The 16,235-nt window shown below is 42.7% G+C and overlaps 1 protein-coding gene and 2 long non-coding RNA genes across 3 annotated transcripts; all 3 read right to left on the bottom strand.

The window, feature by feature from the left end:
- Positions 1-12,845: 12,845 nt before the first annotated feature.
- LOC120543548 lies at positions 12,846-14,000 on the bottom strand. Its single transcript, XR_005636362.1, has 2 exons — positions 13,938-14,000; positions 12,846-13,802 (listed from the first exon to the last, which is right to left on the bottom strand). It is a non-coding gene; the product is annotated as an uncharacterized LOC120543548 (long non-coding RNA).
- Positions 13,996-14,747, bottom strand: LOC120543547. Its single transcript, XR_005636361.1, has 3 exons — positions 14,688-14,747; positions 14,470-14,593; positions 13,996-14,053 (listed from the first exon to the last, which is right to left on the bottom strand). It is a non-coding gene; the product is annotated as an uncharacterized LOC120543547 (long non-coding RNA).
- A 266-nt stretch (positions 14,748-15,013) lies between these two features.
- Positions 15,014-15,392, bottom strand: LOC120543545 (protein NLRC3; the record flags this gene model as incomplete). Its single annotated transcript, XM_039776649.1, has 1 exon — positions 15,014-15,392. A coding segment is annotated over one exon (348 nt), but the record flags the coding sequence as incomplete, so codon positions are not given.
- Between the last annotated feature and the right edge of the window lie 843 nt (positions 15,393-16,235).

Genomic DNA, 16,235 nt, shown 5'->3' with positions numbered 1-16,235 from the left:
GAATTGGTTGTATGAGGTACTTATCAGTCAGTAGATGCCGGTCGACACATCCCCAGTTTGAAGAAAGCCTCTCAAAGCCACCAGACTCCTTTGACAAAAACATTCATTTTACCTCGCAGAACACGGGAGTTGCTGCTCTACCACTGCCTCCATCGCTTAGATACTTTGTATTATTGTGTGACTTTGGTGTTTTGAAGGGTTAGTCCAGATTTACCAAAGTCTCACAATAACAAACTAACTAACTGATGGAGACAGCAGTAGAGCAGCAACTCCCGTGTTTTGCGAGTTTAAATTTTGTCAAAGGAGTCTGGTGGCTTTGAAGAAAAAAGAGATAACGGCATACAACAACACTTTAACTTTAAAACATCCAAACTATCCCATTAACACACAAGTGATTGATGTCAATCTGAACAGCTCAGTCACAGCAAGAAAGTGGTCCGACTTAGGAAATTCCGACTACAAATGGAACGCACTATTATTACTGAATCTAGGTACTTAGATGTATAAGAAAACTTATACCTGATACAGCGTTCGGCTCGAAACCCGGTTCATTCCAATTAGAGTTGCTGAAAATCGCATGAAGCAGGCATGGAGCTCGAAAAATACCTGTATCTTCCATGTTGACTGGCCCATGACATCACGATGGACATGCACACTAGCAACAGTTTTGTTTGAGTTGTCATAGCAATACAGCTCGTTTATGAGCTTCTCTCCTGTGGAAACCAGTAGACTTTTTTAAATTTTTATTTTATTTCCCCTTTACTTTTACAGGCAAGTCATTATGAACAGGTTCTTATTTACAATGGCTGCCTAACAAGTGGCTCTTAGGCACTTAGAGAAAGGGAAGGAGGGCTAGATAATAAATACATTAGAAATACATACAGTTTAGAAATTACATAAAATACAATTTGAACTACACAGAAAACAATAAACACTTATAACGAGATATGTGCACAGGCACATGGATGAGTAAGAGAGGGGGAGAAACCATTCAAATATTTAGCTGGAAAAATTATTATGTAGAGAAGCAACTGCATATGTCTGTGAACAAGGATGATATGGAAATTAGTTTGTCCAGTTTGAGAATCTTTTGCAGAGTGTTACAGTCGCGAGCGGCAGCAGATTGAAAAGATGCAAACAAAGGCAGAGTTGGTTTTGGGAATGCTTAATTGAAGATGAAGTGAGGACATGGGGGTTCTATGTGACAGACTTTGGCTGCAGCAGGTGACCTAAGTAAGGAGGTGATCGGCCAAGAAGGGTCTTGTAAATGAAAGTGAACCAGTGAATCTTACAGCGAATGTGAAGGGAGGGCCAGTTGACGGATGAATATAGGGTGCAGTGGTGTGAATTGAAGGGGGCATTTGTGGCAAACCTGATAGCTGAATGGTAAAGAATGTTGAGTTTTGATGGAGTGGTCTTGCAAGCAACCCTGTATATAGTGTCACCATAATCTAAAATGGGTAGAATGGTCATTTGAATGAGATTGAGTTTGGCAGAAGTGGTGAAAGTGGAGCGGTTTCTGTAAAAGAAACAGAGCTTGGCCTTGACCTTAGATTGCAGCTTTGATATGTGGAGGGAGAAAGAAAGTGAAGTTTCCAACCAGATGCCCAAGTATTTATATGCAGTGACTTGTTCAAGGACAAAGCCTCTTTAGGAGACTAGCGGCAGGTCCGAGTGTATTGATTCCAACAGGAGAAGTGAACGTGAACACAGATTATGAGCGATTATTTCGCCCCATAGTCACCAAAGTAAATATTGGACCCATTTCTCACAAGTCACATATCTCCAGAATATTCTGACACTAAAATGGCATTTTTCAGACGGACACATCAGGAGAAATCAAACTTTGTTTGAGACCTGTTTCCGTGTCAGGACCAAAGTCTTGCAAGATTTGGCAACAAAGAGAAGCTAACGTCAGCTAACGTTCGTGAACGTCCTAACAAAACTAATCTCCGTGGTGCTAAATATGTCTTTTAACTATGTAAATATCTAACGTTAGCAAAAGAACATATTAATAAATTATTTAAAAAGAACTTTTCATGCATCCACACACGTTCACTACACAAATTCCTGTTTTTTACCTTTATTTATTCAGGGAAGGTTAACTGAGAAGAAGCCTCTCTTTTGCAGGATCACCCTGATCACATTCACACAGTTACACATTCATACCTGGCCGGTACAACCACAGTCTGATCTGCTGGCCACTGAGCAGCTCCACTGGAGCCGTTGGGGTTTAGGGTCTTGCTCAAGGGCACCTCAGTGGTGGTGATGAGGGAGGGACAAGTGCTGCTCTTTCACTTTCCCCACCCAGATTTCTTTTTTTTTTCAACTTTTTTTTAATTTAAATTTTAACAATAAATGACATACAACATAGGCCAAAGTGAACAAAGCATAATGTGATCATAGGATCTGCTCATGGTGTCAAAAATCATCATCCAAAAAGTAGTTAATTTAGGGCAAGGAGAATGTCACCTTTAACCAGCTAAATGTAACTGTACGGGATATGTGGTGGCGGGAATACACAAGGAAGGAGTGCAAATGCATTTATAGGCTATTATATTTTTTTTTATTTATTAGAGCTTTTATTTTATTTTATTAACTTTTTTGGATTAATTGTAGTCTACATCTACACTACTAAATTTTGGTTTGAAACCAATATCTTTTGCTACGTTTACACTTCACATCTGAACACACTATCCAGCGTTTATAAGCTGCTAGAACTTAACATTTGGAAACTCTGTTGCCCCCATTTTGATTTGAAAACTCCAGGGTTACTTTGTAGTCTGGACAGACACAAACGGAGATATTTGTCGGCTACACTCAACTGTAACAGCCACTAAACTTAACGGAGCTCTGTACCTGGCTCAGAGTCACCTTTTGTCGGCTAAACTGTAAAGAACGCTGACCTGACTTATTATATCTAGAAATTGTTTTGCATAGATTTTCGTACGATATCATACAATAAATCATAATGTGTCACAAAGTGCAATAAAAAGTACAATATTTTATCTAAGATGTAGTGGAGTACAAGTAGCAGAACATTGAAATACTTTAGTAAAGTACCTCCGAATTGTACAATACTCCGTGTGCTGGTGTTATAAGTGTCCTGTCTGACTTGTTCAGGGGGACTCTGGCGGCCTGTTGGTGACTAAAAGCGGATCTACGTCAGTCCAGGTCGGAGAGGTGAGTTCTGGACGAGGCTGGCATCCCAGGAATCTACACCCTAGTGTCCCAGTACAACTCCTGGATCAACAGCCGGATCAACGGGACAAAATCTGGAACTGCTCATCTGGTTTCCCGCTCAACTCCTCTGCTGCTGTCCTTCTTCCCTATTCTCTTCTCTCTCTTTGTGCTTTCATAGGAACATCTAATGGTGACAAACGCACCAGTACGAAGTCAGTTTTATAAGCCATTGAGATTAATTTGTCCTTAAAACAAGCAAAACAACTATGACACTTGAAGTAAAAACTCTGCTGATGATTTTCTCTATTAACTGATGAATTGTTTTGTCTTTTTTTCTGCTAAAACTTGTTTGAAGTTTTGGCACAAAGACACAGGATTCAAAAGAATAACATATACAATGTTATAACCTCTGTATTACAGGAAGATGTCTGTTATGTTTTCAGTTGGGGCTGCAACTGATGATTATTTTCATTACCAATCAACCTACACATTATTTTCTTAATCAATACATCGTTTTTTCTATCAAATGTTACCAAAAAATTTCCCATCGCCCAAAGAGATGTATTCATTAGTTTATGATCAAGAAAAGAAAAGCATCAAATCTTCACATTTAGAGAAGCTGGACCAGAGAATATTTGTATGTTTTGCTGCTAAAAGGATTTCAATTGCTAATCAAAATGTCAAATTGTTTAATCGTTGCAGAAGTAATCTGAAGTGGAAACTTAATTTAGTAATAAAAGTTAAATGAAACACATTGTGTAAAACCAATCATAATGTCAGAATTGAATGTTAAAATATTTTTATTTTTATTTTGAACATGCAGTTTGTGGTTGGGGAGTACTTGTGAACTACATGTAATTACACTCGCAGTATCCCAATATTTTACAGTAGTTTGCTAGGGGGGGCGGGGAGTCGCTGTCTGTCCCCAGAGTCAGAATCAAAACGGAGGGAAGCAGTGGTCGGTTTTTATACTCCACATATCTGGAACAACGTCCCCAAAAAACTGCAGGTCGCTGACACTTTCAATTCCAACCAGTCCCCCAAACCATGCGATGATATGGGTCGCTTGTTCCCCCCCTCTAATACGACCCACAGGAGTGTTTCATAAGTTAACACCCCTAGTGGCGGCAGGAAATATGTCCTCATATCTAAACCAGAGAAGGTAACGGTCGCAGTTTTAAACACGTTAACGTTGTGAAACTGTCCCAGTTTGGTTAGGTTTATGTTGCGTTCCATTTACCTCAGGAATTCAGAGAGCCGAAGCTCTCTGAATGACATCACACCCGAGTTGAATGCGTTCCATTTACAAGTGGGATTTTCATTGTTTTCATTAGCTCTAGCCAGGGGCGATTCTAGGATCAGACCTTTAGGGGGGCTCAGCCCCTAATGAGTATGTGACACGGATATAGTGCCATGCACAAAATAACCATACTAAATCAGTAATTTCATTAGCTGATAATCTCTGAGCTAGCTACTGAACAACAACATCAGCTAACGTTTTTTGACACTATGATGGAACTAAACCTGAAACTTTATAAGTCACAGTAATAACGACTGTTAAGACAAGTATTTAGTGTAATTTTAAGTTGTTTTGGTTTGTTTAATTGTGGTCTCAATACCAATAGCTTCAGGAAGATATTTTTCAATTTTTCAATTTTATTTATAGTATCAAATCATAACAAAAGTTATCTCGAGACACTTTACAGATAGAGTAGGTCTAGACCACACTCTATAATTTCCAAAACCCCAACAATTACAGTAATTCCATCAAGAGCAAGCATTAGCAGTGGCTATCGCGACAGTGGCAAGGAAAAACTCCCTTTTAGGAAGAAACCTCGGCAGACCCAGACTCTTGGTAGGCGGTGTCTGACGGGCCGGTTGGGGGTGCGATGAACAGTGCCAATAATAGTCACATTAAAGGTCACAGTGACTTCGAAGGTCATCGTGGAAGTTCATGTCATAGCAGGGCACATCGTGTCATACTGAGTAGTGCAGTCCCCTATACCGGATCCAGACTACTCTGTGCATAGGAACATCACAGCAGGACGTTGCGGGATGTAGCGTGGCACTGCAGAGCATGGGTGGATGCGGCGGGTGCAGCATGACGCAGCAGGATGCAGCAGGACGCAGCAGGATGCAGCAGGACGCAGCAGGATGCAGCAGGACGCGGCCGGCTCTACGAAGAAGAAACATAAGGACTCCGGGGAGTAAACTCCCCAGAGCTAGATTAGTAACAAGCAATTCTGGGACAGGATGCATACAAAAGTAACAAGTAGGATGAGAGAGCAGCTCAGTGTGTCATAGGAAGGAAACAGCCTCCCCTGCAGTCTAGAATTGTAATAGCATAACTAAGAGAGGCAGGTTAGAGAGAGGTGCCTGGTTGGGCTAGAACTCTCCCCAACCGGATCGGGCTGTACTGGCTTGCCTCCCTCTACTCTTGCTATATTATTAATTATACAGTATATAAAACTGATGACTACGAGGAGAAGCAGGTGGGCCGGGTTAGGTGGACGCTGAGACTCCTCACTCCTTAACTATAAGCTTTGTCAAAGAGGAGGGTTTTCAGTTTACTCTTAAATGTGGCGACGGTGTCTGCCCCTCGAACCCAGACTGGAAGCTGGTTCCACAGAAGCGGAGCCTGATAGCTGAAGGCCCTGGCCCCCAGTCTACTTCCAGAGACTCTAGGAACCACAAGTAGCCCCGCGCATTCGGGAGCGCGCAGTGCTCTAGTGGGACAATAAGGTACTAAGAGCTCTTCTAGGTATGATGGTGCTTGACCATTTAGAGCTTTGTAAGTCAGGAGGAGGATTTTAAATTCGATCCTAGATTTCACAGGAAGCCAATGCAGAGAAGCTAATACAGTAGAAATATGATCTCTTCTCTTAGTTCTCGTCAGAACACGTGCTGCAGCATTCTGGATCAGCTGGAGCGTCTTAAGGGACTTATTTGGGCAACCTGATAATAAGGAATTGCAGTAATCTAGTCTAGAAGTAACGAATGCATGGACTAGTTTTTCAGCATCGTTTTGAGACAGGATATTCCTAATTTTGGCAATGTTACGAAGATGGAAAAAGGCTATTCTTGAGGTTTGTTTTAAGTGGGCGTTGAAGGATAAATCCTGATCAAAAATAACTCCCAAAGTTCTGACAGCAGTGCTGGAGGCCAGGGCAATACCATCCAGAGTAGCTATATCTCGAAAACGGAGTTCGGGTGCGCTGTGGTCCTATCACAATAACTTCCGTTTTGTCTGAGTTTAACATCAGGAAGTTGTGGGTCATCCAGGATTTAATATCCTCAATACACGTTTGAAGTCTTGCTAACTGACCACTTTCATCTGGCTTAATTGACAGATATAATTGGGTATCGTCTCGTAACAGTGATAGTTAATTGAGTGTTTCCTAATAATATGGCCTAGAGGAAGCATATATAAGGAAAATAGAATTGGTCCAAGCACTGAGCCTTGAGGAACGCCATGGCTAACTTTGGCGTGCGTTGGAGGGTTTATCGTTAATGTTAACAAATTGGGATCGCTCAGAGAAATAAGACTTAAACCAGCTAAGTGCAATTCCTTTAATCCGACTAAGTGTTCTAATCTCTGTAACAGGATTGTACGGTCAATAGTGTCAAATGCAGCACTAAGATCTAGTAAAACAAGAATGGAGACAAGTCCTTTGTCTGCAGCTGTTAGAAGGTCGTTAGTAATTTTCACCAGTGCCGTCTCTGTGCTATGATTCTTTCTAAATCCTGATTGAAAATCATCAAATAAACTGTTGCTATGTAGAAAATCACATAACTGATTAGCAACCACCTTCTCAAGGATCTTGGATAGAAAAGGAAGGTTAGATATAGGTCTATAGTTTGCTAAGACCTCAGGATCCAGGGTCGGTTTTTTCAGAAGAGGTTTTATCACAGCTATTTTAAATGACTGCGGTACATAACCTGTTAATAGAGACATATTGATCATATCTAGTAGTGAAGTGTTTACCACGGGTAACGCTTCTTTGAGTAGCCTCGTTGGGATGGGGTCCAAGAGACAGGTAGATGGCTTAGCTGAGGATATCTTTAACATTAATTGTTGAAGGTCTATAGGATAAAAGCAGTCTAAGTATATGTCGGGACTAGTCATTTGTTCTAGCGGTCCTGTATTTAAAGATGAACTGTTAGAAGTTAAGGGCAAAAGGTGATTAATTTGGTCTCTAATTGTTATAATTTTATCATTAAAGAAGCTCATGAAGTCATCACTACTCAGTGCTAGAGGAATAGATGGCTCAGTAGAGCTGTGGCTATCTGTCAGCCTGGCTACAGTGCTGAAAAGAAACCTTGGGTTGTTCTTGTTTTCTTCTATTAGTGAAGAGTAATAGTCTGATCTGGCTTTTCTTAAGGCCTTCCTATAGGTTTTGAGACTTTCTTGCCAATCCAAACGTGATTCTTCCACTTTGGTGGAGCGCCACTTACTTTCGAGGTTTCGCGAGATTTGTTTTAATTTGCGAGTTTGAGAGTTATACCAAGGAGCTGTTTTCCTTTGCTTTATCGTCTTCTTTTGAGAGGAGCGACAGAGTCTAAGCGTCGTCCGTAGGGCAAGTCGTAGCAACGGTCTACAAATGTATCAATTTGAGAGGGACTGAGGTTAACATAGAGGTCCTCTGTTATGTTAAGGCATGACATAGAGTCAAATGCTGTTGTAATATCTTCCTTAAATTTCGCTATAGCACTGTCAGATAGGCATCTAGTGTAGAAGCTATTATCTAGTTTAGTATGGTCAGGTAGCAAGAATTCAAAAGTAATTAAAAAATGATCTGATAATACCAAATTCTGCGCAAATATTATTAAATCCTCAATTTCAATACCATATGCCAGCACAAGGTCGAGGGTGTGGTTAAAACAGTGCGTCGCCTTGTGCACACTCTGACTGAAACCGATTGAATCCAGTAATGTGTTGAAAGCAGTAGTAAGGCTATTGCTGTCAACGTCCACATGGATATTAAAATCACCTACAATAAGTACTTTGTCTGATTTAAGGACTACACATGATAAAAACTCTGAGAATTCAGATAAAAATTCAGAATACGGACCTGGAGCTCGGTAGACAACAACAAATATAATTGGCTGTTCTGATTTCCGTGTTGGATGTTGAAGATTAAGAACAAGGCTTTCAAAAGAGTTATAATTCAGTTTGGGTTTAGGGTTAATTAACAGGCTTGAATCAAATATGGCTGCAACTCCCCCTCCTCGGCCGGAGCCTCTAGGAATTTGAGTATTAATATGATTGGGAGGAGTCGCTTCATTTAGACTAACATATTCTTCATGGCCCAGCCATGTTTCAGTAATACAGAATAGATCAATTTGATTATCAGATATCAATTCATTTACTAGTACTGCTTTAGAAGACAGAGATCTGATATTTAGTAATCCACATCTAATTTTCCTATCCTTTTCTATCATTTCAGTGGTAGTTTTAATTCCAATTAGGTTGTTAAGTATTGCCCCTCTATTCACCACTTTGTGTGGTCTGTTGTTGATTATAATAGGAATAGTACTAGTACTACATGTTACTGGAATAGTACTAGTACTACACATTACTGGAATAATACCAGTACTACATGTTATCCTGCAGAAAACATTTTCAGATTCATCCACTTGTATAGTGCTATCAGGATCAATGCCTGGGGGACATGAGTCTGTGATATTTTCAACATAATGTCAATACTTGCCTTTCAGTGTGGTCGTTATGTTGTCAGATAGCATCCTGGCTCCGTGTCGGTTTGGGTGGAGACCATCACGCTTCAGCAGGTTGGGCATCTCCCAGAACAGGTTGAAGTTGTCGACATAGGGAATGCTCATGGAAGTGCAGAGTGGTTCCAGCCAGGTGTGGAGCCAGAACAGTCTGGACCATCTCTCCGCACCCTTCCTGTAGGTAGGTAGAGGCCCAGAGATGACAATCCGCTTACCTGTGCCCATCAGGGTGGAGAGGAGAGTGGTGAAGTCTTCCTGGAGTGCTATCGACCGTCTCTCTCTGATGTCGTTTGTGCCCGTTTGTCGACCTTGGCGTGGTGGGCGAGGATGCCGGGAAGTTTGTGCTGGATGTCACGGACCTTGGCACCGGGGAAGCAGTAGACCTTGGAGGGACCGCTAGGTAAAGGGGGAATATGGAGGTCCCTTACCATGGAGCTTCCGACGACCAGCGTGGAGGTTGATGAGTCCGAGGGGGAGAGTCCGCCCTCAATGGGCGCGTCGACGTGTATGGACTGGGATGAGCTGCGAGCGTAGAGGCAGAGAAGGGAACCCTTCGTCGTTCGTCGTAGAATGCTGTAGCGGTTTTTAGTTGTAGGGGTTGGGCTGGGGCTGAGCGTTGTCCTGGCCGCCTGCTCTGGTGCTTGCTTATACGCCATGGCTCTGGGCTGGTGTGGAGTGGAGCTGGTCGGCAGAGAATGCCGCGGCAGCCGCAGGAGAGATAACAGGGTCAGAGGAAGTATTAGTGCGTGGGGGTGAGAGTATTGCAGGGCACAAGTGGAATCAAGACATCCGACAGTGTATGTGTGAGGGGAACTTCCAATGATAATGGAGTCGAGGAACTGTTCACTTGCCTTGATCTGGTGGAGAGTCGATATTCTGGCTTCAAGTTCCACTATCTTCTGGCTGAACAGGAGGCACGAGTCACAGCCAGGTGAACAGCTGAGGGGGGGCATCGTGTAGCTTGCTAGTTTAGCTAGTAGCAACGTTGATGGAGGCCTTCTCCTAAAACCGATCCCTTTTCACAAATTGAATTACAATGCAGGTGCTCCTGCTTGTATTAGCAAGCTGTGGATAGCCCGTTAAAGCTTACCAAAATATAGAATAGATTTCCAAGGAGGCAAAATCCTGAGTGGCTCGCTTTAACTCCCGCTAGCAGGCAGGCTAACTAGCCGTTAGCACAACAAATACCTAGACGTTAGCTAACGGAGCGGAGGAAAGTTTTGCAAACAACGGAAAAACTGCAACCAGACAGGTCCGGTTAAAATACAGCTAAAAACGGTGTAATTAGTGACTGTATTTCGTTGTGGAGGACTTAAAATCGCAAGACGTTAAGCGTCTACCGTTTCTGTGTCTGCAACAAGAAACAGGAAGTCAAGCGGAAACGGAAGTGACATCCCGTTTATATAAAACCAACATAACATATCATGCAAGATGGCAGTCCTGTGCCGAGGTAGGTCAAGGAGGAGGAACGCAGTTGAAAGTTCATGGGTAGCTTCTGTTTTATCCAGGTAATAAAAGATGCTGGCTTAATGAGCGTGGTAAGAGTCATGGAGAACAGGTATGGAAATAAATCAACTATCGCCATAGAGATCCTAGAAGAGCTGGCGAAAGGGAAAGGGAAATCAGTCAAGGAAAGTAATCGACCTGATGCAGACAGTAGAAAAAGCCTTGGCAGACCTCACAGACCTGGGAAATTCTGGCGCGATAAAGAACCCCCTTGTAATTAAGTCAATAGAGAGCAAGTTACCGGACTTTATCAAGAGAGACTGGCTATTCTTTTTTGTCAATCCAAGCAACAATGTCAGTTTAGACAACCATTTTGATATGCTGTTAAAAGTCCTGAAAAATCAGGAAGAAATTCAACAATGGCTGGAACAGCTGAAGATTGGGGAGAAGATGGAGAAGCTAGACCGTCCAGAAAAGAAGTATGGAAGGAAATATGCCTCTACAAGAACCACGAAGAAAGCTACTCTGGAGGAAACGTGTTGTGTGTGGTGACGAGAAACACAAAGATAAAATCTTCTTCTGTAAGACATTCAGAGGGCTGACAGTACCTCAGAAGAAAGCTGCTTTGGAGAAGCTGGGAGCTTGCAGAAAATGCCTTGGATGCCATGATGAGGATAGATATTGCAGAGATGCATACCTGTGCAGAAACAGAGACTGTAAAAGGGGAAGCAGTGCAGACCACCATTACTTTCTCTGCCCAAGAGGAGAATTCCAAAGGGGAGAAGAGAGGATTGGAAAAAAGCAGACAAAGAAGAGCAAGATAGAGCAAGCTGATAGAGGAGCAGGAGAGTTTATTGTCTGAACTCTCCCCTGAGCAAGCAGAAAGGTGCAGAAAAGTGTTCACCAACAAGACTGCACTAACAGGAAGCACCGGGAAGAACCAGCCTGAACTTTTGAAAGGAAATGGCCTATGTGAACTTGCTGTACTCATGATGCTGATGGAGGTCACAACTAATGCAGGGCAGAAGATTAGGACTCTGGTGTACCTTGCTTCATAGACAAACTACATTACCCATAAGGCTCCCGACATACTGAGGCTAGTTAGAGTGAGAAGATAAACTTAGTGGTGTATGGAGTATGGAACACTGAGCGATATTTCCTCAGAATTAGAGTCAGGACTCGTAAAGGAGCAGAAAGAGCTCATGAACTTGTCTGCTATGGCCTGGATGAGATGTTGGACCAGAGAATCTAGAAAAATTCTTCCCAGAGGTAAAACTCAAGGATTTAATGAGACCAAAAGAGTTGGAACTTCTCATTAGCCATAGAGAAGGAAGACTTGCCACAAAGGGTGAGAGTTGTTGGAGACCTTGTCTTATGAGAAAGTCCATTAGGAAAAACAGTAGGTGGAGCACACCCCGACGTGTTTGAGTAAATAGAAGTGGCAGTGCATGAATCCAAGACCCACTTTGCTCGCTCCATGAGAACAGCCACTGTGAAATATGAGGAGATTGTCAGCCCGACAGTCCAGATGCAAGAGGAAAACATGGCTGAGGTTAGAGTTACAGCTGCTACTAATCGTGAGTTCCTGGAATGGTGGAAATGGGACAGCATTGGAGCAGCCTGTGAACCAAAGTGTGGAGGACCAGGAGGAAAAGAGATGACCCTGGTGGAGAAGAGGGAACTGGAGATCATTAAGGGAGGCCTCACCTATGTCAAGGAAGACACTCATGACATCTCCACACTGGGACGATAGATAGCCATCGACTGAGGACGCTGCATCACTCCCCTACAACAAAAGTGCTGTGGAGGCCACATTCTTGAGGATGGAAAGGCAATTGAGAAAGACACCAGAGTGGCAAGTCGCATATGCAACCCAAGTCCATGAGATGGTTTTAAAGGGAAACACCACCGTTTGTTGAAATAGGGCTTATCACGGTCTCCCCTAGCTGTAGATAGGTGGGCCAATGTATTTTTTGTGCATGCATTGTTTTAGTCTGGTGCAACACCGGCAGCGCCACCGCTAGTTAGCTTAGCGTAGTGAACGGAATCCTATGTTGCCGGTTAGCATGTTGTGAGTAAAAGTGAGCCAACAAAAGACAAAAAAACAACCTAATTACTTGCACTGAGACAAAAAATGCGTTGGTCCACCTATCTATAGCCAGGGTAGAACGTGATAAGCCCTATTTAAACAAACGGTGGCGTATTCCTTTAAGAGGTGCAGCCATAAAACTCACAAATGAAATGGTGAGCAGCTGGAAAGGGCCTGTGTGGTATGAAAGCCACTTGGTAGCACCAAACCCTCACTCAGTGACAACCCAGCCTGGTCTCACAGAATTCCGTGAAATGATCACGAACTGTTAACAGCGCATTACGTGGTGGTGTCACGGAATGTGTGAAAATTCTGTGTGGCCAACACGGAAAACAATGCCAATGTAAAGTCAATGAGAAGATGACGTAGCATTAAGAGCGACTAGGGTAGTATGTAAAGCCGAAATTCACAAATTTATTATTATTTATTGACAAATATCTTTACACAGACAAGTGGATTTGGTGAAATTAAAACTGTATTGCTGCGTCTTCACGTCAGGTGCAGTGCTATTTCAGCAGGCAGTCGTTTTTGATATACATAGAATAAAACATCTACTCTTTTGATGGTCAAAAAACACAAACAACTAGTTATCAGGGGTCGGGGAAAAAATCAATACATCAAAGTATTGCGATATTTTTAGTGGCGATACTGTATCAATACATAGACACTGAATATTGATCTATTATTATATATCTGTTGGTCAGTTTGTCTGCTTGACAATCACATTTTGTAGCAATAAAATTTAAGTGAGAAGAAACAGAGAAATGTATCTTTTTAGATAAAACAGATGTTGACAAAGTTTCATTTTGGGGGCATCATTTGAAATTCGAAAAAATTTGAAGTTGGAAAAAAAGGTAATAAATTGTAATAAATTGCAGGATATTGCAATATGTTTAAAACCGCAATAACATCGTATCGTGACATCAGTCATATAGTGAGGTGATTCCCACCCCTATTAGTTAATACATAGAACATTAATCAGCAACTATTTAGATTATTTATTTTAATCAGTTAACGTGAATGAAAAGTAACTTGAATTCATGTCATGGAAATGTATCTGTACCAAACTCTTGCATAGTAAACTGGGTTTGGACGGCCCTGTCCATTGTGAGTATTTATAAACCTTACTCACCCTTTGTGTTGCTCTTTTATTTTGAAGGTAACTTCCCTGTTTCCAGTCCAGCCAGTGTGGCTAACTGTGGCTACCTTGGTGCAGCTCTCCTTCAGCTCGCCGCCATGAACAATGTTCCTTTTCTCCAGAGACATTTCCAGGACAGGACACCGGGCAGCAGCCGGGATGTATCGACCGCTTGTCCGGTCAAGATGAATATCTTCTTCTCCTATTATGTTCCTGAATGATGCAAGATAAACACTGAAACATGTCTGTTTAGTTCCATCTCCCCCCCACCAAACTCCATTATATATCTAACAGTATAATGTTGCTGGACTTAGAGGCATGTGTAAACATTGTTAAACATCTTCACACCTGAGTCTCCTGGATGATTGTAGCTCAGGTCCAGCACTCTCAGATGGGAGGGGTTGGAGCAGAGAGCTGAGGCCAGAGAAGTACAGCCTTCCTCTGAGACCAGACAGCCTGAAAGACTATACACACACACACAATCACGCACACAATGTAAACTTTCTAGATTAAAACAATTAATGTTAGTCGTTCACATCCGTCCAACCATAAGTCCTGCATAGTCCATTCAACATAGCTCTAAATACTATCATGTTGAAGCTGAGAGTTTGCAGTGTAAACACGTAATCATTATTTGATTTCAAATCCAGAGCCCAAATATCAAAATGTTGTCAATGTCCAACTACATTTGGACCTAACTGTATATCCAAGTCAAGTGTATGTACTGTGAACCAAGACAATACAATGTTGACAAGCTCCTGAGTCAGCTCTCTGACTAGAGAACTTCTAAACCTCATTCACTATTTTAATCTTGTTTAGTCAGTCCACTAAATAAGTAACCTAAGAAGAAAATAACATCTCAGAATAAATGAACGCTAACCTGAGAGTTTCCAGTCTGCAGTGTGGACTCTTCAGTCCAGCCGACAGCTGCTTTACTCCTGAATCCTGCAGCTCATTGTTACTCAGATCCAGCTCTCTCATACTAGAGGACTGGGAGCTGAGAACTGAGAGGAATCAGCAATACAATTACAAACTAAAGTTATTTTTTCTGAATAAAGAAAAACTCCATTTAATCTGGATAGTTATGTGTGCACATACATAGCTTTGTTGGAGGCTTTGGCCACTGACAGCAGCCTCAGAAGAGCCTCCTCTGAAGCAGAATATTTCTTCAGGTCAAACAAATCCAGATCTTTTTGACAGTAAGATGAAGACCAGAGCTGACCACTGAGCAGGAGACAGTTTATCTGTGGAGAGACTTCCTGAACTCAGGGACTGTTGGATCTGCTCCACTAGAGAATGATCATTCAGTTCATTCAGACAGTGGAACAGATTAATGCTTCTCTCTACAGACACATTCTCACTGATCTTTTTCTTGATGTACTCAACTGTTTTCTGAGTGGGCTGTGAGCAACTTTCTGTCTGTGTCAGCAGACCTCGTAGGAGAGTCTGATTGGTCTACAGTGAAAGACCCAGGAGGAAGCGGAGGAACAAGTCCAGGTGTCCATTTGGACTCTGTAAGACCTTGTCCACAGCACTCTGGTAGAAACGTGTTGAGTTGTCTCTGAACACTTCAGACCATCGGGAGGTTGTTTGGTCGTCTGTCAGCAGGTTGACTCCAGAGTTGATGAATGTCAGGTGGACATGAAGAGCTGCCAGAAACTCCTGAACACTTAGATGGACGAAGCAGAAGACCTTGTCCTGGTACAGTCCTCTCTCCTCTTTAAAGATCTGTGTGAACACTGAGGCTGCTCTGATATCGATGCCACACTCTGTCAGGTCTGATTCATAGAAGATCAGGTTGCCTCTCTGCAGCTGCTCAAAAGCCAGTTTTCCCAGAGACTCGATCATCTTCCTGCTCTCTGGACTCCAGTGTGGATCTGTCTCAGCTCCTCCATCATACTTGATGTTCTTCACTTTGGACTAAACCACCAGGAAGTGGATGTACATCTCAGTCAGGGTCTTGGGCAGCTCTCCTCCCTCTCTGGTCTTCAACACGTCCTCCAGAACTGTAGCAGTGATCCAGCAGAAGACTGGGATGTGGCACATGATGTGGAGGCTTCGTGATGTCTTGATGTGGGAGATGATTCTGCTGGCCTTCTCCTCATCTCTGAATCTCTTCCTGAAGTACTCCTCCTTCTGTGGGTCAGTGAACGCTCTGACCTCTGTCACCATGTCAACACACTCAGGAGGGATCTGATTGGCTGCTGCAGGTCGTGTGGTTATCCAGAGGCGAGCAGAGGGAAGCAGTTTCCCCCTGATGAGGTTTGTCAGCAGCACATCCACTAAGGGGACTCTGTAACATCAGTCAGGATCTCAGTGTTGTGGAAGTCCAGAGGAAGTCGACACTCATCCAGACCGTCGAAGATGATCACGACCTCTTCAAACCTGCAGATTCCTGCTTCTTTGGTTTCACTAAAGAAGCGACCAACAAGTTCCACCAAGCTGTACTTTTCCTCTTTCAGCACATTCAGCTCTCTGAAAGTGAATGGAAATGTGAACTGGATGTCCTGGTTGGCTTTGTCTTCAGCCCAGTCCAGACTGAACTTCTGTGTTAAGACTGTTTTGCCAATGCCAGCCACTCCCTTTGTCATCACTGATCTGATTGGTTCATCTCTTCCAGTTGAGGAGTTAAATATGTCTTCTTGT

The sequence above is a fragment of the Perca fluviatilis genome, chromosome 16 (assembly GCF_010015445.1).
Source record: "Perca fluviatilis chromosome 16, GENO_Pfluv_1.0, whole genome shotgun sequence".
NCBI classification, from domain to species: domain Eukaryota; kingdom Metazoa; phylum Chordata; class Actinopteri; order Perciformes; family Percidae; genus Perca; species Perca fluviatilis.
This window is presented reverse-complemented; position numbering and strand designations above follow the sequence as displayed.